Source organism: Pagrus major, chromosome 11 (genome assembly GCF_040436345.1).
Source record: "Pagrus major chromosome 11, Pma_NU_1.0".
In the NCBI taxonomy this organism is placed as follows: Eukaryota; Metazoa; Chordata; class Actinopteri; order Spariformes; family Sparidae; genus Pagrus; species Pagrus major.
In genome coordinates, this window is record NC_133225.1 from 21,891,449 (window position 1) to 21,915,603 (window position 24,155).

Genomic DNA, 24,155 nt, shown 5'->3' on the forward strand with positions numbered 1-24,155 from the left:
TCAATTTAAAACATAATTTTTTGACCTGAGAAAGTCACAGTTTGTTATATAATGAATGAAATCTAATACTGTGAAAATACATAATTACAAAACTACACAGCCAGCTCTCTATGTCGCTGAGTGGCGGTTGCATTGTGGGTAATGTAGGAGCCGTGTTTTCAAGAGGAAGAAGAATGTGTGACATTAAAAAAAAGGTCTCTAGTTCTGCTGTATCGACTTTGATCATTTGTTTTTAAACTGTCCCTTATGAGTCCAACAGTGTTGTAGGAGGACAATAGTGTGGACGGCTTTTCAAAACCTGTTGCCTACATTACCCACAATGCAACTTGCCACTGAGTGGCATCAGTGGAGGCAATTTATCAGATTACATGCAGCTTCCTCTGGAGCCACAAAAGGCTTTATACTACTCTCTTGACATGTAGCATGTAAACACACTTTAATGTGTAAAAATGGTGGAGTTACCCTTTAAGGACCACAGGAACCAGTGGCCTACAGCTGAAGATGTTGCAGTGGCGCCGCCCAGTGGTCACGAACGGTCAGTACAGAGGAAAGAGGTGTAACAAACAGCCGGTGGGAGAGGTCATCATCACCGCGTACACCGTGCAGCTCCAGACAGACGGCTGCTCTCAGTCCGTGCCTGACAAACAGGCTCTCTTCGTACCTCTAACACACCATGAGCAGGCCAGCCGTGCCGTTGACCTTCTGGTAACATTCATGAAAATGCCATATGCGTGTTGCTCTGTGCTAGAAGATGGCGGAGTCGGATGGAGGGGATTTTGCTTCGAAGCATCCACAGAGCAGGTGAGTGAAGCTGGGTGAGGACGCGGTGTGACCACGGTGTTGGGCTAGTCCCTCGGTGTTACCTTATAGGAAGCCTCCACGGCTCCGGGACTGCAGCCCAGTTCGAGTCCGCTGAAAGGTTCCGCCGTGGCGGCTTGGCTGCAGGAAACACCGGGGAGTTGTGCGGGCCTCCAGGCAGTCATACTCTGAGTTTTAAAATCGATGGCCAGCAGTGTAAATAAAGTCAGGATGTAACAATTGTCCATTTAGAGAAGTAAACACACCGAACTACGTCTGCTGTCTTGTAGCAGATGAAGTTTAACTCATGTGTTGACGGTTTGGTAAAGCTTTCTCCCTATTTTTAATCGCTATTTCAGTATTTACAATACTTTTTGGCAATGCTGATGCAGTAACGCTGCCCCACATAATGTCTCTGTTAATGATTACAGTGCCTTCTGTGCAGCAGTCAGCCAACAAAACACATTGAAAGTTGTGTCCTCAAAACAACACTTTTCTAAATAAAGTTGTAAATTGACTATATACTTGTACCATATTTTGAATGAAGTCAGATACAACACTGACTGATGACAGCTGTGTCTACAGCACCACTGATAGGTGATTTTTATTTTTTTTTTTAGCTTAAATGCTTGATATAAAACAATTAGGGTGTTTCCACAGTACACTGGTGACAGACAGAAAGTCAAAAGTGAAAATAATTAAATGTACAGCAATAATTAAATGATATATGCACCCGTATCCCAATATCCCTAACTTATTTTGAGTAGTGTATAGTGTATATGAATTGCAGAACGTAAACTGCATTTACAGGTTTGTTAATAATTCCTCAAATATGGTTATCAAACATTTAATAAAGGCAAACAATAAGCCGCAGTAAAAAAAGACAACTGTAACCAAGATATGTACAGAGCAGGACACTTTGCAGTTAAAAAAAAAAACCTGTGGCTTTCTTGTGGACAGATTACCATATTGGCCCGCATATGAGATGACCACTCTTTTTGGAGCTCCTCATCAAGATATTTTGTGACACCAGTAATTACTGGCTCAAAACACACTTCCTATTAAATTAGTTAATTAGTTGAATTAGTGCAATTCTACCCTATCCTTTCATACAACAAAGTTGGTACTCATAGTGGATCTTTAAGGTATAGATAATTATGAAAACTGCATGTAATAACTCATAATTATACGCAGACTTCAACTTGACCATGTGTCATCATTATAATGTGTTTCTGTAGTTCTGGATTTAAGATATTTAAGGGAAGGACACAACTATGGCTCCTTAAAATCTGTACACATTTAAACTGTGTAAGTCAAATTTTCAGGGGAATTCGTCTAGAGCATCTTTTGCCAAACCAATATATTGTCCTATCCCTATTGGCCGGTGGATTAATATATTAATTTAGGTATATTATTTTGAGTTAGAGGTTCAGTTCTCCGGTTATCCAGTTTCTAATTAAGGCAGATTGTTCATTTATTCTCAAGATGGCAGCCTGCTGGTTGTGTGTAGTACTACTGAGTCCTGGCTGTTTGTCTCACCACCTCCCCTCTATCCATGCACACACACATTCACATACATCACAATCAGCTATTGTATTTTTCCTCCTCCAAACTATTATTATTATTATTATATTGGCCTTTATAAAATCCACCAGCAGTCAACTTCTAATTGCACTGTTGTTTTTTTCCTGTGCAAAGATGCACTCTCACTAATGCAAAGACCCTGTACACTACAGACTGCATCCCCCCTCTGACTGTAGCAGATTAGATTACATTTCCATTACAGTATTCCTGTGTGCATCTACACCAGACATTAGATCACATTTTAATATTCTTGAGCTACAGCCTGCTTGGCCAGAATACTAGAGCTTCCTGCAGCATACATAATATTAAAAATAGCCATGGATAAAAACAGTGAGTTTTATTTGAAAGAAGTGTAGGCTCCCTTGATTCACTGCTTGTGTCAAGGCCTTGTTTTTCTTTCCAGTATGGCTAACAAGAATAGCACCCTGCGCTGTACATTCTCGGCCCCAAGCCACAGTGCCACCCTGCTCCAGGGCTTGTCGGTCTTGCGGGCTCAGGGTCAACTTCTTGACGTCGTGCTGGCCATCAATGAAGAGCGCTTCCAGGTCCACAAAGCTGTGCTGGCCGCCTGTAGTGATTACTTCAGGTTAGTCTGAATCACAAGACTTCTCACTGCTATTTACATTTTAAATTGGAAGCACTTAGCTGATGCTCTTACCCGGAGCAATTTACACTGAGTGCACTGCTAGTAAGCTGCAGGTCACAGATCAACTACTTTCAAAACAATTCGGTTGGGAGAGGAAGATAAAGCAGGGAGAAATGTGAAACCAAATGCAAAGTGATGCACTCACTTCGGCTTGTTTTCTCTCATTTTGTCTTTGATCTGAGCCATTGTACTTCACTGAATTTATATTTACAGAGCTCTTACTAAATTTACTTACTGACTAAAAGGGGAAAGGCGTATTGCATAGATGGAAAGTGAGGACGTTTTGAAATGATAAATCATGAAATATGAATTAGATAAATGTACAAATGAGTGACATAAAAATGTGGACAAATATACTCTTTTGCACACTATTCTCATTAAATGGTAGTTTGCAGTTCATCATAACATGGACACCAGACCTTTATCCAAAACATTAATCCAGAAAGAAGAAAGCTTCTTCACATCATACAAGTGCTCTGACTTATTTTTAGAAAGTAAAACAAAATTCATGGAAATTTAAATCGGTGCCTTTCATTTAAAGAGACTGAAAACATCATGTGGTTTACTGACTCGTTCTTGTGTTACAGAGCAATGTTTACCGGAGGCATGAGGGAGTCAAATCAAGATACCATTGAGCTGAAGGGTTTGTCTGCCCGTGGGCTGAAACATATTATTGACTTTGCCTACAGTGCCGAAGTCACTTTAGACCTGGACTGTATTCAGGATGTTCTCGGGGCAGCTGTGTTTCTGCAGATGGTCCCAGTCGTGGAGCTCTGCGAGGAGTTCCTCAAGTCAGCGATGAGTGTGGAGACCTGCCTGCACATTGGCCAGATGGCCACCACCTTTAGCCTGTCTTCCCTCAAAGAGTCAGTGGATGCCTTCACCTTCCGTCACTTCCTCCAGATTGCAGAGGAGGAGGACTTTCTGCACATCCCCATGGAGCGCCTCGTTTTCTTTCTCCAGAGCAACAAACTCAAGAACTGTAGCGAGATCGACCTCTTCCACGCCGCCATCAGATGGCTCCAGTACGACGACTCTCGTCGGGCTCAAGCCAGCAGTGTCCTGTGCCACGTGCGCTTCCCGCTCATGCGCTCCTCAGAGCTGGTGGACAGCGTCCAGACGGTGGACATCATGGTGGAGGATGTGCTGTGCCGCCAGTATCTCCTCGAGGCCTTCAATTACCAGATTCTTCCCTTCCGACAGCATGAGATGCAGTCTTCCCGGACAGTCATACGTTCTGACGTCAAGTCACTTATCACTTTTGGCGGGACGCCCTACACTGACAACGACCGCACAGTGAGCACCAAAGTGTACCATCTCCCTGACATCGCTTCCCGCCAGTTCAAAGAGCTGACAGAGATGGAGTCAGGGTGCAGCCACGCTTGTGTTGCTGTACTTGATAACTTTGTGTACATAGTTGGTGGACAGCACTTACAGTACCGCAGTGGCGAGGGAGCAGTAGACAGCTGTTATCGCTATGACCCGCATCTGAGCCAGTGGCTAAGGATCCAGGCCCTGCAGGAGGCTCGTATCCAGTTTCAGCTCAACGTGCTGAATGGACAGCTGTACGCCACAGGAGGGCGCAATCGATCTGGCAGTTTGTCCTCTGTAGAGTGTTATTGCCCAAAGAAGAACGAGTGGACTTATGTGGAACCATTAAAACGCAGGATTTGGGGTCATGCAGGAACTCCCTGTGCAGAAAAGCTGTATATCTCGGGAGGTTATGGCGTCTCGTTGGATGACAAGAAAACCCTCCACTGCTACGACCCAGCTTCAGACCAGTGGGACTTCAGAGCGCCGATGAATGAACCCAGAGTGTTGCATGCCATGATCAGCACCAGGGATCGAGTTTATGCTCTGGGCGGTCGCATGGACCACGTGGACCGTTGTTTTGACGTGCTTGCTGTCGAGTATTACATTCCAGAGAACGACCAGTGGACCACCGTCAGTCCCATGAGAGCAGGGCAGTCCGAGGCCGGCTGCTGTCTACTGGACAGGAAGATCTACATCGTAGGTGGTTACAACTGGCACCTGAACAATGTTACAAGCATCGTGCAGGTGTACAACACAGAGACAGATGAGTGGGAGAGGGATTTGCACTTCCCAGAATCCTTTGCTGGCATCGCCTGTACACCAATTATAATTCCACAAAACACCACACAACGCTAACCATCTGACCTGTGACTGTGAAGATTTTATTCCATTTGTGCTTTGTGCAGACAACTGAGTCAACACAAGGTGTGAATATTATGTAAGCTACTGTGTGTGTGTGTGTGTGTGTGTGTGTGTGTGTGTGTTTGAGGAAATGACCTAAAAAGCGACTAAGAAGTATTATTTTCTATCCTTGTCTTGTTTTTGGCAAGACGTGTCTAATTAACAGGCAAACTGTCATCAGTTTTTGATTTTATGTAGAAACTCTTGATATTGAGACATTTATTTGATACTGATTCAAGCTTTTAAATGATAGTTTGTAAGTATTCGACCAACACAATTTTACAGGTTGAGTTTGAGTTATTTCCTGTTTGAATTCTCTGATTCTGTGATTTATAATCCCCAAATGCCATAAAGATCTAATTCTCTTCCTGACGACTATAATTACCTAAATATAAAACACCTCTTGAAGTAGAGCCCGACCGATATATCTGTTGGCCTATATATATTATTAATTTAATAAGTTCACTGTTTCAGTGCACTGATGTCATTTTAGATATGAGGTTTACTGTTACACTGTAAAATATCCTGCTTCCATTACATACCTTCGTCACAAGTGTTGTGAAGGACCATTCAAAATTATTTTTATATTGGCCGATATACCGATATCTTAATTTTTCACTCCCTAATGTCAGTATCGGAAGCGGCCCGAAAAATTTAGTATCGGCCATGCTCTAATTTGAAGAAGACTAATTCAGGCTAAAGTGTTGTAGTTTTACCAGTCAAGGGCTTAAGTTACAGACAGCACAAACTGACTCTCAAAATCTCAGTTTTTTAAATTTTGTGTTTGCAAAGGTGTTAACAGACTCCACCTTTATAATGTAAGACCTTTTGATTGTACAGTTGTGAAAGTTTTATTCTTGTTTGTTTGCTTCTTTTTATCTAGTAATATTTTGTTTGTTATTTTATTATTCAAACAGCCAAGCTACTGAAAATGTTGTACGTCTCCAATTCAATAATCAACAAACCACATATCAATGCACAGTAATGATTGCACAAATGGACACGAGTAGTGGTTGTGTTTCAACTTGAATCAGTTAGCATGTGGCTGTTAACGATTTTTTTATTATTGTGACTGCCCTTGTGTTTCCTGAGCTGACACCCCCACTGACACACTAATTGTTCTCTGAGTCAACATAACAAACACATGTGGATCTCTTATGGCAGCTACAGCCTTTATGTGTGTCGGTTGGAATGACGTGTGTGTGCTGCTCGTTATCTTAATGAAGTGCTACATCTTGTGTACCACACATGCTTTTGTCCACACACATTAAGGGGATATTTATTAATGCACATTTAATGTTGAAACTATTACTCAAATCCTCAAAAAATCGAATCTCCCCTGAAAAAATGCTTAAACTGGCCATTTGCCATGTTTGACACCGGCTCGTGTTTTTATTTTGACTGCATTACTGCACTTTTCAAAGCAGTACTTGTGAGACATCTGATTCTGCTGCTGATGTACTTTATATGTGTATAAGGAAGAAGCAGGCTTAAAGTTCTTGTTCTTCCTTTTAAATGTCACCATCTATATGATGGCGAGGAGTGTCTGTTTTAAAACTGTCTCCTGTTTGCCTTAGTGTGTTTGTATTGTTTTACCTGTACCAGTAAAAGCACATGATATCTCGTTAAAGTGCAATATGAAGTTAACTGCTGTTGTCAAAGGGGAATGTAGACATTTGTGTAGCTTTACGTGCATCCTTTATTAAAGGTGTATCATGTTTTAAAAATACCCCTCAGGTGCTTTTTATGTTTTTATTTCGATATTTTGATCAGCTGAAGCACTGCCTTGTTCAACAAAAGGTTGTGCTGCTTCCACAGACACTTTAAGGGAGAATTACTGTGCAGTTTTATCTAATAGAGCGCTGAAGTCACGCCTCTACCAGTTTGCTCCGTGGGACCTTTTTTCAGTAGAAATTTGTATGGTAGTGAATGGAGAGGGACAAATGTTTTGTTCCTGTATGATGTCTGTCAATTTAAAAGATTTTTTCTTTCATCTTGAGAAAGTCTCAGTTTGTCATAAAACTAATGAAATATAAGACTGTGAAAATACATAATTATAAAGACTAAACAGCCAATAGTCGCATTAGTGACGTGGTCTTGTTGACTTCAGCTCTCTATAAGAATTCTAATATTTCTATTCCTTGGGGCTGTAACTAACAATCATTTCATTATCAATCTGATCCATTAATCATTTGGTCTTTAAAATGCCTTCGAGTAATAAAAGTGTATGTCAAAATTCATAAAAACCAAGTTGATGCCTTAAAATATCTTCTTTCCAACCAAAAGTTTAAAAAAAAAAAGAAACCACAGGAAGAGCCACAGAGAGGGATCCCTCTCCCAGGACACACAGACATGCAATAGATGTACACATGTGTACAGAATAGACCAACGAAATTATACAGAAATCAAAAGTATACAGATTTCAATGACAAAATATCTGACACAAGTAAATTATTTAATTGCTGGAGCATCGCAAAGTGATGCCCGAGTCACACCACCTCCTCGCTTCCATGGTTATAAATCGCAAGAAAATATCGGACAAGTTTTCGAATAAGACATCATAAATCATCAATAATAAATAAAGTGTAATAATTGCAAGTAAAATTAGAGTTGTGGTGTCACTTATTTAATTGCTGTGGTGGTTTTCATAAATAAATTAAGTTTGGGCTATGTTCTTACACATTTATTAGTTGTCAAAGTTCAGCTATTATCCTTTCGGAAAACAATACAATAATAGTTGTCCAAATTGCCACTCACATTCTGTGATGCGATTGTTTTACCTTTACCATCTAGATTCTTATTTAATGGATGAAAAGTGAACCTGCAATTCCCTTAATTTAGCCCTTAGATATACCAGAACCTGAATGACTGAGAACCTGCATAGACATTCAGATTCTTTAATGAATTTGAAATGATTTGCTTAGTTAGGTTGCTTTTATCAGATAGTGATAATGTGAGGGACAAACAGGAAAGAAGGGGAGAGGAAAGGGGTATGATGTGCGACAGAACTGAACTGAGGGGTTTGTGGTTATCTGGTCTGTGCCTTAACCACTATTATTATTATATTATTTAACTCCTTTAAATAAAATATGTCCCTGAGGAATTTGATTCAGTGCTGCGAGTTGCAATATGCTGTTTTTCAAAAGGCAATATTAAGTATTTATAGCTGTCTGACATTTTTCAGATCATTACTTTCTCTTGATCAGTGTTACATAAATTTTGCACAACTTTGCAACAGCGTGAAAACTGTTGCTGTTTTAGAAACTCTGTTATACTAAAATCTAGATTGCCTAAAATTAAATTACAAGTGTTTATGCTGTTAATAAGAAGTCCAATAAATAAATAAATAGGATTTAGATGTATGTTGTGTTGGTGGACTTTATCTCTGGTGGAAATGTGAGAGAAGAACAAAATAACACCATCAAGTTGCACCACAGGAGAATCTTCCTCCCAGTGGCCTTTAAAGGGTAACTCCAAGAATATAACACATTAAAGTGTGTTTATAGATGTTGGAGAGTACAACTGCATATGTGGAAAAAGTACTATAAAAGCCTTTGGTGGAAGCTGCATGTATTCTCAAAATTGCATCTAGTGATGTCACTCAGTCCATTGTGGGAAAAGTAGGTGCCAGTTTTTGAAAACGAAGAAGAATGCCTGGATTAAAAAAAGTAATTTCTCTGGTTCTGCTGTTTCGATTTTGTTTTTGAATTATCCATAATAGAGTGGTGTAGTTTGTAGTCCTAAAACCCGGTAATCAGTTAGCATTTTTGCACATCCAGTTCCCTCGTCTCAAAGTCTATGAGGTTTTTGAATTGATTTTCGTTCATATGCCTGAAATAAGGTCTGTGGTCACCACAAGCTTAAGATATTTACACATTTTGTTCTGTGATATAAAATACATCATTAAATGCCCCACAATTTAATAATAAATCGCTCACGTGTCTTTAAAACGGCGTTTGCTAACAAGTGGCTAAATGAGACTACAGAAGTTGTCAGGGACATTAAACATCATCACACCGAACACAGTCTCATCTACTCACTAGTCCGTCTTTACAGGCAATAATTCTCACTCTAACTTTACAACTTGTAGATCAATTTACAGGAAACATGTATAATAATTGTGTAATAAGATGCTTAGTGGTGGTGACGTTTAAATCACGCGACCTTGGTGGAGTCTGTTTATAGCCTAATGTTAGCTTTTTAATTCTAGCAGTTTAATTTACGCTTCGAAAATCACAAAAGTGGTGTACATCTGTGAAGATTATCTTGCTGAATAAAATATGTAAGTGTCATGAACTTGTGTTTGTCAGAGGGCTTATTTCTAGCGATATTCCAAAATCCAACTAAAAAATCCCTTAGGCTTTTTGTCGAGGGAACCAGGGCGATGATATCTTTCAGGTTAGCCTACAAAAATTTGTCATGGCTACACCATTCTATTGCCTCTCGTGATGTCACTCGTGATGCATTATGGGAAATGAAGGCGGCAGTTTTTGAAAAGGGAAAGAATGTCTGGAATAAAAAAGGTTCTTAAATTGTCCAAAATGAGTCCAACAAAGGTTTAAGGACTTTTATTCAGACCAGCTGACTCCTTTCAAAACCTGGAGCCAACATTACCCACAATGCCATATAGCCATTGAGTGACATCACTGGCGGCTCATCACACCTTCCAGCGGACCTCATGGGACCTTATTTCAGAAAAACTTCGTATTTTAGTGAATGGAGAGAGACAAATCATTTTTTGATCCCTTTTGAATTTTGTCATGAATCACACATATGATTGTCAATTTAAAAGATAGTTTTCCAAGTCAAGAAAGTCTCAGTTTGTCATAAAATTAATGAAATATTAGAAAATAAAATATTAGAAAGCCTACATAGCCATCAGTCACGTTAGTGATGTTGTCTCATTGAACGGTCACTGAAACCCGTAACTTAAAAAATGTAGAGCTGGTCCTTTTTATTAGCAGCTCATAGAACTAACAGACTCTCCTTTCATAACTGCAGTTGTCAATATGACCAAGTTTATTGTGATTTTCAATTTCTATAGTACCTTTCCCATTGGTGTTGGTTACATACGGGATGTTTAACGAGACGATGCAGTTCACTGAGCGGTTTAACACAAAACTAGATTATATTTTACTTCAATAACGACAAACAGTGACTTTCCTGACTTGAAAAATGATCTTTTAAATTGACAAACATCATATGTGTGATTCATGGCACAATTCACACAGGATCGAACATGTATTTGCCTCTCTCCATTCACAGCAATACTTTTTTTCCTGACAGAAGGTCCCATGGGGTCCACAAAAGACTTTACACTGCTTTCTCACAAATAGACAGTATTCTTCAAAGACCTGTAAACACACTTACATTTGTCAAATTGGTGGAGTTCTGCTAACTATTATTGCCTAGTAGGTTTTCACAACAAGAAATGTGCGTAATTATACATAAATGTGTATTAAAATATTAGAAAAATACTATTTAAAAAAAAGTAAGATCGTCCCTCGTTTCAAAATCACCCTGCCACACACTCATGGTTGTTGTTGGCCAAAAAGCAAGCTCATCCACACACCGACGTCGTGCCGCTGATCGTGCGTGATGACGACACCAGAAGGCCCTAGCGTAGTGTGTAACGTAACATTCCATTGAGAAGAAGAGGGAAAGATGGCGTCCTCTAACAATCCCCGCAAATTTAGCGAAAAAATCGCTTTGCATAATCAGAAACAGGCGGAGGAGACCGCTGCGTTTGAAGAAGTGATGAAAGACTTGAACATCACCAGAGCCGCACGGGTAAGACCCGCTCGCCCCGGCTGTTTACATTGTGTTGCATCGCTGTTTGGCAGCTAACGAACGCTGCGGATATAAATCTGAACGTTGGGATGCTAAGTAAGCTAAAGTTAATATGATCGTCCGTAGCTGCATCAGTCCAACACCACCAAATGAGGTTTCCAGTCTGCCTGGCAGAAGCGCTATTCAGGGACATCAAGCCACTCGTGTGCTGCGTTAACTGTCTTAGCTAGGCTGCTGAGGATGTGAATAATGTGCACCTGTGCTCTGTCTGAGGCTGCTTTGAGGAGTCACTGCTGTCATTGCACTAGCAAACAAATCGTCTGACATGTCGCTTAATCACGCGTTTAAAAATATGTTCGGTAAGTCAGCTGCTTTCAACTAAAAATAAACAGGTATATCTTTAAGGGGGCTAAGTTAGCATTTGCAAGCCAATCAGATGTTAACCAGCCTTCCAGCTGTGTTTTTCTTTTCTTAACTCGTTTACCATTCAGAACTAGCTTAACGAAACCCCTTATTTTAGCTCGGCAGCATATTAGCTGACTACTTTTACATGTTTCAAAAAGCAAACGTCGGACTGGTGGAAAACAAATACAGCTCTAAAAAGAAATCCCACATGCCTCTTGTGTGCTCCTATTTATAACAGTTTAACTCAGTTATCGCACGGTCCCGTTAATCCAATAACTTTGACAACTTTCTCTCGACCGCTGTAAAAAGTTACCTCAAAAACGAGCGTTGATTATCGATTAATCTGCTGTTTAGTCTAGAGCTGAAATGATCACTCAATTAATTGATTAGTTCATTGATGGAAAAGAATGGATGATTTTGATGATTGATTAGTTATTGAAGTCATGTATTACTCTAAAGTTATGTATATTAATTAATATCTTTGGATGAGGGATTTTAATGATTAATCATTAGTCGATTGATCGTCAGAATTTAACTGAAACGGGCAAAAAATACCTAAAAAAGCGTCTTGTTAAGAATTACTAATACTTTCTTCTCAGATATATCAAAATAAAACAAAGTGCTGATGTGAGAAATGTATTTAATGAAAACACGAGTCAATTATGATTGAAAAGATACTAAAAGACCTTTTATACAAACTGACATTATTACATTATAGCCATGTAGTAGCATCAATATGGTTGGATTTTGTTGGTGAATAGCGACAAGACGTACGCTCCGCAGTGAAAATTGAGTCATTATTTTGTGTTGCTTAGTTTATCATTCAAGTAACTTCACTTTATCTTTTTTTTTTTTTTTTACTCTCATAAAACAGCCAACACTTTTTCACCGATTATTGATTGTTCAGGCTGTCATTTAAAGAAATTCCCCAAGATTTCCAACCCTACTTTGGTTTTGTGACTACTGGACGGACGAAACGGGCAATTTTACGACTTTACTGTGGGATTTGAGACATCATGACAAGCATTCTCCATTGTTTTCTAACACTTTACAGACGAAACAAAGACTAAAAATGATCAGTTGATTAAACGAGGATGAAAATGATATAGTTCAGTCATAGTTTACTCTATAAAATATCAGAAAATACAAAAAAATGCCCATTACAACAACAAGTTTTTACTTGAAACGTGACTGAAACAGTTAATCAATTATAAAAAAATTGTTGCCAATTCATTTTCTGGTTATCAACTAATCAACACATCGTTTCAGCTCTAATAACCCAAAAAAAGAAAAGAGGAAAGGTTTTTTTGCCAGGAATCGTTTTGGTCTAATTGTTGGCTGTATTGCTGGAAATGATGCTCACATGCTGCATCAGTGTAAACCCGAGCTGTACTGTCATTTACTGCAGGGAAATATAATTAATTGGTCAGTCTTGTGGTCTCTGCCAGATTTCTTTTTGTTGCCATCCAAACATCGATCCATTGCATCTGTTCCGATCATTATCAGTCTGACTTCTGTTCATTCCTAGTGTAAGAGGACTTGCATCACAGTGTTTCTGTAATTACATGCATCAGTTTTGTGACTGGTTTTGTATGAAGACATGTGGCTAATGTAATCACTAGGTGTGTTACATGTAAAGACTCTAATTACACCAGCTGTCAGTCAGGTGTCAGCTGATGTGATTTTTCTTTGCTATGAGAGATGTCGTCTGCCTCCTAATTGTCCATGAAGCAGACAATCTGCCTGTCTCATCATGTGTCATCTGTCACTTAATGGATTCATCCATCTTTCACGTCACCACTGTGGACTGGCAGGCATCATTCACTTTTTAGCATCACTTTTTTGTGAATCAGATCAATCATTCACTCATGCTTTCATGCAATTTTACTTTGCACAGTTGCAGTTACAGAAGACCCAGTATTTGCAACTAGGGCAGAATCGTGGACAGTACTATGGAGGCTCACTGCCCAATGTCAATCAGATTGGAAATGGCAACATTGACCTGCCTTTTCAGGTGAGCCCTTAGCCTCTCTCGGCTGGTAAATCAATGGTTTGTGCTCGACCGGTGTACCTTTCTTAGCTGTTGGTGATGTTATTGGACATACAAAGGTTGCAGTTATCTGTTGTATTGGTGAAAGATTGGCTCAAAACAGATAATTCCACTTTTTTTAAAAAAAGAATTGAAGAAAGTCTGCAGGCTTAGTTCATCCTATGAAGGCTGAAAAATGACCTGCTGGTCAGAGCTGCACAGTCCAACCAGGTTCATCATGGTTCAGGAGCGAAAGGAAGCCAGAAGTGTGTAATACAAGATGTACCAGTTCTACCCTGCAGTGTAATTTGGTTCCTAAATTTTAAACTATATCATTGCTTGTCATGGCTTTCCATCTTAAAATACATTTGCCAACTCGAGCATCAGTATGGGGGGCCCATGGCTTGACTCATTTTGAAATGAACACATTTACACCATTAATCCTAAGACATTTTAGTTTTGCTGTGTAAGTACGCTGTTTTTGCTGGCCTCATTCACCCGATGTGTTCACTCCAGAACTCGGTGCTGGATACCAGTCGAACAACCAGGCACCACGGGCTGGTGGAGCGAGTTTACCGTGACCGGAACCGCATCACGTCTCCTCACCGCCGGCTGCTGTCAGTCGACAAACATGGACGCCAGATATCCTTTTTTGGTCACGGAAGCATGTTATGTTGAGGATGTTTTGACTGCATTCATTGTAGCTTTTAGGCTTGAGAGGCTGCTTGAACATTGTTCTGACAACTTCCACCTTCATCTGTTGTTGTAATTAATTTAGCATGTTTAGAGACGTAACACTGAGTAGGTTTGAACAGTGTCAACACAGTTTTCATCTGATCTACTGCTCCTCGAGTGTTGCTATAATTGACTGGGAACCCAAAATGCTCTAAACAGAAATACAAAACCAGAAAGACAGACTTGAACTGATTTGTGCTCCGAGATCCAGATATATGGCTTTTCATTCAGCCATAAAATGATGCTAGATGTACAGTCTGGGCAAACGTGACTAGCATGTTTTAGCTAACAGTCAGTAACCAACAAACTGCCAAAGCTTTCCATGAGAAACTTACACTTTTATGAGTTGAAACATAGTCTGTAGTTAGCACATATTACACTAAGTGCAGTCTCTGAACCCATCTACTATTGTCTGATGACAGTTTGGCCACTGTCAGTGTTTTGGAGATGCTGGTGTAGCCAACTTATATCCAGACCAAGACTTCCTCTTCCCTCTGCCGGTTGTTGTTTACAACCCCATTTGCAACATGATACGTGAGATGAACTATTGACGTCGTCAGCAAACGATAGCCGATGGGTTCCAGCTACATGCTGCCCAGTGTGATCTGCCTCTTTTGCACTCCACACGGACTGTTTACCTGCATGCAACCAAAGCCTGCTCAAACGAAGTTGGCCAATACTACTGGGACTACAAACTGACTACAAATAGAAACCAATGCTTCCAAAACCCAAATCTTATCCCTTGCCTCCAGATTCTTCATTCAAATGCAGATGTATGTTTATAGGGATGACACTAAATACACCCTTTAGCTGAAACCAAGTCATGTCCCAAATTCATTTTTAAGAAATGAATTGTTTTTTTCACGACACATATGCACAGAGCCTGATACTGAATTATACAAAGCAATAGACTCTATTATTACACTTCTGTTGAGATTATTCTTAGAACTGTATCTCGCCATTCAATAACAAGACACTGACTGAAGCCCTTTTCAAAGTAGTTGGATCCCAATAACACTTGTGTGCGGTCATTTATTATGTATCAGGTCTATTAGGTTGAATTAACCAACAGGCTTGAAACTATGGATTAGCTGAGACCTATTTTTCATCCCCTGTGCTTTATTAGCCTTAACTAGATTCACATTGACAGCTGTCCTTACAGCTCAGTTTACCTCTCCCCACCGCCAGACACTAGCTGGAGAAGGTAAGCCACCGCCCCTTGTAAATTTGCCAAAACAATGAGTAAGAGAGTGAACCAAAAAATTAAATTACGTGACTCACTGTTGGTGCAAGGTTGCCAAACTCAGCCAAAACAAAGAAGGCTGTATGAAGGCAAATAAAGGTCTGTAACTGAATGTGATTCTTGATGGATGTGATGCTATACATTTGGCTCTCTACCAGTTTTGGGGATTTGGCAGTGGTTTTGCTGACATCTCATCTTTCTAACACATACAGGACAAATTCGGACTCTGCCTTACACCAGAGCGCCATGAATCCGAAGCCCCAGGAGGTGTTTGCAGGGGGATCACAGGAGCTGCAGCCTAAGCGAGGTAATGGAAGATCCAGTTACAAAGACACAGAGACACTTTTATTTATTAATGTGCAAGTGTACTAATGCAGGCGGCAAACCTTAAATGACATAAAAGGGTCGATGTCACAAAGAAGAAGATGTAGACTGTTGATGAAATATTTATGGAGTAAATGGATACTGATCTCTGGCAGAGGAATGCTTCAGCATGTTGATGGAGTGCTCAGTCGGCTGTGGAGAAGTAACATCTCGGAGGGGAGCTGAGTCAGGATGATCTAGAGAGAAGGATCAATAATTCACTGATTATCCATGGATTTTGTCTTTTTATGTGTGAGGCTGTGATATAATGAAGCCAACACTGGCTGGCATCCCCTCAGTCTGTCTGTCTGCTGGTCGCCTTGCTATTTTTAGACTCCCAGGAATCTGGTGCACACAGCACTATATCCTGCTTGACTGGCTCGGATATTGATGACTCATTTCTTGCACATTTGAATTGTTATTTATTTTGTTATAGCAAGCAACTGTGTCTTGCTGTTTCACTAATTAGTACTGCTGCTAACAGTGCCTGGGACGGAGAATTCAGAGTCGAATGCAGACAACAAGGATGCGCAGGATCAGTTGTGGGATGACAAGAAGGTACTGATGGGAGAAGGGAAGGCCGACACTTGTACACTTGTTGTGATACATGTAAAGCACTTCAGAGTTGTGGCTCATGATAATGTTTTCTCCTTAGGATGATTCATCAAAGGCCAACACATGCGATGTTCCTGGAATCAAGTGAGTCATTTTAGTATATTATTTTATTATAAGTAGTAGTAATAGTGGTATTTACAGTGAAACACTACAGGAGTATCGCAGCCTGTTAGTCACACAAATATGTTATGTTTTAAGTGCAAGAGACAAGACAGCTGGTCTAGGTACACTGGAAATGTGTAAGAAAGGCAATAAAACATGTCACCTCGAGTCTTTCAGGAAATGGTTATTATGGTGGTGATGGCAAAATTGATAAACATCCCAAAAGGCAACGTTATACCTCTTACACACCGGACCAAAAACCGACATCATCTAACCCGCTAAGCCTTCAATGGGAAAGGGAACAATTGGCATTCAGTCCTGAGTCAGACGACTCTGCAGTAGTCACGGGTGTTTATTGGCTTCAGTTCTGATGGGCAGTGACAGGAACACACAACATCAGGGTGCAACACGCTAATTTTTGCCCCTTTTGCTGTGACACAGGTTGAAGTCAAGGACGCCGTGCTTGAAAATCGTTCAGTCTGCATTGAGTTTGAAAGATAGACCGCAGTTAAAGATGAAAAACAACCCCTGTTGCCTTGTCACTGGCACCTATGTCACTTCCCGATCCTTGCCAGCTGCCTGATCGGTGCTGCACATGTAAAACCCTCAACAGAGATGAGAAAGAAGCGAGATGTTTCACTCATTAGCCACTTCGATCATCCCCCCCTGGTTTGATAGGTTGGAACATAGTGATCACAGTATGTCATAGAAAAACTCAGCTGCAAGGTGATATGACAGTAGCTTTCCTCACATCTGATCCAACTTGTGTCTTTTAGTATATTCCCATCACCAGACCAGGAGTTGAACCCGTCCGTGCTCCCAGCTGCACACAACACCGGTGGTTCACTTCCTGATCTGACCAACATCCAGTTCCCTCCTCCACTTTCCACTCCGCTGGACCCCGAGGACACCGTGGCCTTCCCCTCCCTCAGCTCGTCCAACAGCACGGGCAGCCTGACCACCAACCTCACCCACCTGGGCATCAGCGCTGCCAGCCATGGTAATAATACTATTTGAAAGCACTAAAACTGTATGTACATCAGGTGAATGTTGAAGAGCTTTCATGTGCCGTATTATTTGCTTCCTCGCTAGGGATCTCCACTTCCTCTCAGCCCACCATGACTGTAACGGCACAGCGCCGGCAACCACCCGTGGTGCCGCTCACACTCACCTCTGACCTCCATCTCCAACAGTCCCCACAGCAGCTTTCACCCACCCTCTCCTCACCTGTTAACATCACACAGGTAAGGCTCTGCTCTGCTCAACCAACGCAAGAGAGACTAATAAACAAAAGCCTATTTTGTCACAGGTAACTAGCCTAAACAGAGTCCGTGTTCGTCTTTTCTCAGGCCTTGTCAACAGAGCCACTGACGCTGGAGCAGCAGCTCTCCCAGTACCCCCTGTTCAACCAGCTGACGGCTCAGGCCCAGGCTCAGCTGCTCAGTGACCTCCAGAAGCAGCAGCAGGCCCTGTCGCAGGGCATCCAGCTCATCACCTTGCCAACTCTGGCCTCCCCTGGTACAGCCACTGCCAGCAGCCCTTCCCCAGACAGCCAGAGCCAGACCACCGCCAGCATCAGCATCAGCTCGGTGAGTGACCAGGAAGTCTAGTCAGACGCAGGGATAACAGTCAATTTGATGAAATGACAGGGACCATTTTACTTTTTCTGAAGCGTCAGTTTTCTACCTGCTTGTGCTGAAACTTCTTCAACTGCCCAGAATACATCCCAGTAAATATCTTGACATCCTTTTACTGGCTTACTACTTGGCTTTGACACTGATTAGCCATTATGTAGAATAATCCACTTTATTAGGAAGAACGTTTCTGTACTCTGGACTACCAGACAATTATGCCTGAAATGTATTACTTTTGTTATATTCAGGTTTTTGCTTGCAGGTTCTTTTAAAACTGACAAAATCTTCCTACTATTTGGCACTTTTTTTGTGAGGGTCAGGGCATTTTTTGGATGTAGTTGGTTGAATGTGTGTGCACATTTAAAGCGAGAAATTGGCTGATGTAAGCTTATAAGATACAGAAATACACTTTCGACTGTTCTCTATGAACCAGCAAGTACTTAAACATTTTACTCAAGTAGTGCCAGATGTTACTATTCCAGAAAAATGACATTTTCCAGTAGTGTAGACGAACCAGCCAGCAACAGTTTATCGGGTGTTAATTGGTGATATTTCCTTCCTGTACACATGAAACCCAGTGAGCAGATCCGAGGCTCATCTTACATCCCATCCTTTGAGATTTGTGTGTGACAGGCATGAAGCTTAGTGCTAGCTAACCCTCTTCCCTCCAACAGTACCGCAATCAGACTGGCTCACCAGCCACTCAGTCTCCAACCTCCCCAGTCTCCAATCAAGGCTTCTCCCCCGGCGGCTCGCCTCAAGTAAGGGCCCACCCACCGAGCTAGCTGCTGTTTGGGGAAGGGCTTTGCGCCTGGGGGAAAGCTAATTGTAGATGAGATAGGCTGCTTGTCATTCTCTGTATCAGCAGTTAACCTCTCATGGTGTCAACAGCTGCATAACTCATTTCTTCATCACCGCTGTCACTGTTCACTGTGTGCATGACAACACGCCGATAGTTTGCTGACGGAGGCCCTGACAGATTGTTGTCTTAAAATATCTATAACATCTTTTTAGAATGCAGCAAACAGACACTTGTCTGATGTGGATGAGCTGCACTTTCATGAAGAGGACTCTGGTTGTTTGCTCCTGTTTCGAGCTCACATGAATAGACAAACAGACTTATAATGTTCTCTCTGGTTATTACAGAAAAATAATATTACACAATACATTTTGAGTAATTTTCATAATTGATTATACTCGCATTAAAATATTATTGAGTACAGTATTTGCCAAAAAAGATCTGATGTAAGAATAGGGTCCACAATTAACACCAAAGGGAAAATGTGGGTTTGAATTGGGGATAACCTGCCTAAATGCACAAGTGGTGCAACATTGCATAGCTTGTACTGCACAATTGAATAAACTAATACTTGCGTCCAAATAGACTACTCGAATACTAGAGTACACATGCCCATCCCTAATTCCTAAATGCCAATCGACAGGACATCTTTTGACAAATTGGTATTATGCTCTTGCCCGTAAACTGTTTATTTTGGGCTACTGTGAGACTTAATTATCATCCGTCAGAGTTTTTAATGACATTTTGTCTTTCGTGAGTCAAGAACTCTCATTAGAGCTAAACTCTGCCTACACAGACTAAATATATCACTCTCTGCTGTGGAAAAGTCATCAGGCTTTATCATGTTTTCAGTAAAATATTTGGCAGAAAGGCAAAGTCAGCTGCAAGAACTTTGTGTTTAGTGTTTTTCAAGGTGCACTTCATGGGAAACGGCCAGAAGCAAAAACTGAAAATTTCATAGTTCTACTAGAGGTCATAAACTCTACAGGGAACTTTTTATGATGAGAATGAGCTAAGTAATATGGTCTATCAAAAGGAAATCAAAAAGGGAGAAAGCAGATTTTAAAGACACTGGTCAAATATAAATCTAAATTCTGGGCTTTCTTACACTGAATAAGTCGTCTCTGGTGCATCTGTGACTCAAGAAATGATGTTAGAAACGGTTTGACTGGGACTTCACCACTAAAGAAAATGCCACAAAATTCTAGTGCTTTTCGCATCGCATAAAACTGTTAAAGGGAAATTCCAGTATTTGTCAACCTCGACGCTGTTCTCATACTTTTTGTCAATTGTGTCAATGACATTTAACCCCCATTGTAGAGATTTAAGACCTAACAATGAGAAATGTTTCCCAAAAAAACGTAATCATTTTATCAAAATAAAATGTGAATACTGGCATGAGAAAATGTATTTAATTAGAAAATAGTGATGCAACAATATGGAAATTCTCACCCAATTCCGATGTATAAAATAACAATTTGGCCAGTAAACGATATTTTATTTATTTTTATTATTTGTTGTTATTATTAACTCCCTTTTGTTATAAATGAATAACTAAAAACTGTTTTAAAGCCATTCAGGCCTTCATCACACGTCCCTGTGAATGAGCACAAATTAAATCCTGCAAATTTATAAAACAACATTCAATATAATCTTCGTTACCATGAAAACAGAAAAAATAACTGCTTCAAAGGCATTTTTAGCCTGCTATAAAACTACATACTCAATGAGAAGAAAGTTTTAGTACCAAGATAAACATTCTCTTTAGAAAAAGTAGTAAATAGAAAAAACCATCAAGTTCCTGTGATGCCCTCCTACTTGCTTTTGGCTGATGGTTTTTAAATGGAAAAACATTTAACATACTTCATTTATTCTAAACGATTAACCAGCACTCTATTGTTAAGGCCGCCAACTATCAAAGAAAGAAATTGATTAAAATTTGCATCTGTAGATCCAATACAGCAGGCAGTTACGTAGAAACGTGTTGATGATTTCTGTGTAATTGAAGCTGTTTGGAAGCTCATACTGGAGTCCACGTGGGTTAAGAGTTTTCTTTATCAGTAGTCATAAGAGACAAAAATATCAGAATATCACTCATGTTGATGAAAACCAGAATTCTCCTTTCTCTGTTTGTGTCATAGTGAACAGGGCTGCTGCAGTCAACACATCACTGCAACCACGTCATGTCCATACTGTCATTTCATGTCTTAGTTTTTTGGATTTTTTTTTTTTTTTTTGTCATGACGAAATAATTAGATGTCTGCCAAATTAAATTAAAGAACATAATTTTTTTCTCCTCTTTTTGACTCTGAACTGCCTCAGCCCTCGTCATGAGAACCATTTGCTTTGGTCACCGCTCTGACCCACAGCTGTGTGATTTTGTGTTTCGCTTGTGTTTTCTGTTATTCCATCGCTGAAATGTCTGCTTGTGGGCGCGGATAACTTGCCTTCTGGCTGATTTTGTTCTTTTAAGTGTATCTGCTTCCTTTACATGTGCACTGACTTTTTTATGGCTTCTTTTTCTTCCCCCAGCACATCCCTGTGGTGGGCAGCATATTCGGTGACTCCTTCTACGATCAGCAGTTGGCATTGAGGCAGACCAATGCCCTCTCTCACCAGGTGAACACACACACACAATACACAGAAATGACAGAAATGTGCTCCTCAGACAGTCCCTGACTTTATGCTGGGTTACATCTCTGTACCTTTTTAGCTGGAGCAGTTCAACATGATCGAAAACCCCATCAGCTCCACCAGCCTTTACAACCAGTGCTCCACCCTCAACTACACGCAGGCAGCCATGATGGGCCTCACCGGGAGCAGCCTACAGGACTCGCAGCAGCTCGGCTACAGTAACCATGGCAACATCCCCAACATCATCCTAACAGGTAGCCACACCGTGAACGTCCATCAGATACACTTTTACATTATTACACTCATGTCGGCTTTTAGCTGTATCATACACATTATTTTTTGGTTGTTTTTTTGCCAATAATATGCAGATAATGTTGAGTTTCACTGCTTTGACAGGGTGAAATTAGCCTCTAGTCTCTTCTCCTTCAAGCACAAGCAAAGCTCTTGTTTAGGGAAGTCAAGAACGTGCTTCAAATAACTTTTTTTAGTTACGCTAATCACTGAATTATTTCATCTCGAGATAACAAAGCTAGTTTTCTAATGATAGCGGGTTAATTTGTGTACATTTCTCTATCAAAATAATGAACTTGTGCTCTGGAGATCGCAACACAAACGCATGTGCTAACTAGATTAAGATTAGGAATTTTTTTGATATCGCAAAAGAAAATGCTGCGATACCATCGCGGGACTGTGACGGTTATTTTGCCCGTTAAGTTCGTGGATCTAACGTGGGAAATCAGTATAAATGCATTCTGCTCTCTCTCCTTGTCATTGTATTGTTCTGTTTAAACAGCAGAGGGTGCAATCATACTGCTTAAGAAGACCAGACCCCTGTTATTATCGGTCACACCTGAGCTCTCATAAGACCCGCCCTACTCCACCTCTGATTGGTTGGGTTCATTGGTTGCGTTCTCTATGCCGGAACACCCCCGCTCACACAGTAGCTCTGGTAATGTCTGTTTTCGGCAGTGTTTGAACTGTAGTAACACTCCGGCCTCTTTACACCATCCTTTTAGGCTTCTCTCCTGCTCCTGTCAGGATCACTCATCCTCCGGAGCCGCTCGTGTAGTGTCTCTAGACTCGTCAGATGGAGCAAACAGGCCGGCTGTCCGCATGGCGGGCTGCCACTGGGCTGCTTCACCTAATGAGCCCAGAGACACTACAGCTGTGACAGCCAGTCGGTGTGTTTACCGGCAGGGAATCTCAGTTCGCAATCTGCTGCATCAGCTCAACCGCTGGTTGTTTGTTTTCACAAACCAACTACATGAAAAACATGATGTCAACTCACTGACACCAGACAACCACTGAATTATCAGGGAAGAATAACGTGTCAGTTACACTGACAGAGATTTTCGTGGCCCTGGTCGTTCGCTGAACAACTAGAGTGAGACATCGGCTGAGTGCCTGTTCTTGGCTGTCCTCCTGTGCCACACCCCTGCGGGTGCCCTGGTAGTCTAATGTACAACTGTGCATGTCGTGATAAATATCATATCAAGAATTATTTATCCTGACAATATCGTACCAAGAGTTTTTGGTATTGTATGTCAGTACTCACTTGTTTCTCTGATGTCACGTATCTCAGTCACAGGGGAGTCTCCGCCGAGCCTCTCCAAAGAGCTGACTAACTCTCTGGCGGGTGTCGGTGACGTCAGCTTCGATGCAGACTCTCAGTTTCCTCTGGACGAGCTGAAGATCGACCCGCTCACGCTGGACGGACTGCACATGCTCAACGACCCCGATATGGTGCTGGCAGACCCTGCCACCGAGGACACGTTCAGGATGGACAGGCTGTAATGCGAGAAGCTGACTATGGCCGAGAACAAGAAGAAAAAAAACACACTAACTTGTGAATGGAGAGAATCAAAGGGCAGGATGAACCCTCTCCCTCGTTGCATGGCCGTCCAGCTGTCCGACCTCGCCCTCGACTCCGTGAAGCCCTTTGAAACGATGCGCCACCAAAAGACAACAGGGAAAAAGACATCCAGTGGCTTGCAGGGGAATGGCCTTGCTGTCGTTTTGAATGAGATTGGTCGCTCAGCGCTTTCGCTAGCCTGCTGTGTTTACAGTGTACCATTACATGCCACATATATTCCAAAAAAACGCACATTTGACTTTTTTTTTTCTTTTCATATCCACTTTAATATTTGTTTTGTTGATATTTGCTCGTAGCAGGAAGCTGCTAGGACATTGGGCTAAACCGTTCCCGTTATAACGGCTGTGCTTAAAAAAAAAAACAAAAAAAGAAAAATACCACCACAGCCGGTTTGCTTGTACCCTGCAATCAAATGATCGGTTTTCCCATCATGCCGTAACGGCTTTCTATTTCACACTCAAAGCTTTATTTTTGACAACCAAATGTTCTTTTCATCATGTACTGTATGTGTTGATGCTTTATGTATTTATATGTTCTATTTATTTATTTAGTTAAAGATTTTATATTCCATTTCATAATTTAAATTTGATGCCAAAATGCTCTCTGTAGGCATAGTGTAAAATTGCACTGATGTAATTTGTGTCTATTTATTGATTACTAACATATTTATATATGTGTTTGTTAAGCTACT

General features: G+C 41.0%; 2 protein-coding genes across 6 annotated transcripts; both read left to right on the plus strand.

The window, feature by feature from the left end:
- The first annotated feature begins 715 nt into the window (after nt 1–715).
- Nucleotides 716–6,971, plus strand: klhl26 (kelch-like family member 26). 2 transcript variants are annotated; one of them, XM_073476058.1, is made up of 3 exons: nt 716–801; nt 2,786–2,968; nt 3,616–6,971. In XM_073476058.1, exons 1-3 carry the CDS (start codon nt 752–754, stop codon nt 5,195–5,197), a joined length of 1,815 nt encoding a protein of 604 aa, XP_073332159.1. In that variant the 5' UTR covers nt 716–751; the 3' UTR covers nt 5,198–6,971. The 2 variants fall into 2 exon arrangements, with proteins under 2 accessions (XP_073332159.1, XP_073332160.1); XM_073476059.1 differs by lacking the exon at nt 2,786–2,968 and having other exon boundaries at nt 736–801.
- Nucleotides 6,972–10,906: 3,935 nt separating this feature from the next.
- crtc1b (CREB regulated transcription coactivator 1b) lies at nt 10,907–23,476 on the plus strand. Of its 4 annotated transcripts, none has more exons than XM_073476702.1 (14): nt 10,907–11,032; nt 13,335–13,451; nt 13,983–14,108; nt 15,344–15,405; nt 15,657–15,751; nt 16,277–16,365; nt 16,463–16,506; nt 17,301–17,524; nt 17,617–17,768; nt 17,874–18,113; nt 18,833–18,919; nt 21,490–21,576; nt 21,671–21,845; nt 23,174–23,476. In XM_073476702.1, exons 1-14 carry the CDS (start codon nt 10,907–10,909, stop codon nt 23,383–23,385), a joined length of 1,836 nt encoding a protein of 611 aa, XP_073332803.1. In that variant the 3' UTR covers nt 23,386–23,476. The 4 variants fall into 4 exon arrangements, with proteins under 4 accessions (XP_073332803.1, XP_073332804.1, XP_073332806.1 ...); XM_073476703.1 differs by having other exon boundaries at nt 16,292–16,365; XM_073476705.1 differs by lacking the exon at nt 23,174–23,476 and adding an exon at nt 22,385–22,540 and having other exon boundaries at nt 16,292–16,365.
- The last annotated feature ends 679 nt before the right edge of the window (nt 23,477–24,155 follow it).

Excerpts from the sequence above, each read along its gene's own strand:
- klhl26 (XM_073476058.1), top strand. The coding sequence starts at position 752 with ATGGCGGAGTCGGATGGAGGGGATTTTGCTTCGAAGCATCCACAGAGC. Across the intron at positions 802-2,785 it reads TCGAAGCATCCACAGAGCAG|TATGGCTAACAAGAATAGCA; the intron begins GTGAGTGAAGCT and ends TTTTCTTTCCAG. Across the intron at positions 2,969-3,615 it reads GCCTGTAGTGATTACTTCAG|AGCAATGTTTACCGGAGGCA; the intron begins GTTAGTCTGAAT and ends CTTGTGTTACAG.
- crtc1b (XM_073476702.1), top strand. The coding sequence starts at position 10,907 with ATGGCGTCCTCTAACAATCCCCGCAAATTTAGCGAAAAAATCGCTTTG. Across the intron at positions 14,109-15,343 it reads TCGACAAACATGGACGCCAG|ATTGACAGCTGTCCTTACAG; the intron begins ATATCCTTTTTT and ends AACTAGATTCAC. Across the intron at positions 16,507-17,300 it reads TGCGATGTTCCTGGAATCAA|TATATTCCCATCACCAGACC; the intron begins GTGAGTCATTTT and ends TGTGTCTTTTAG.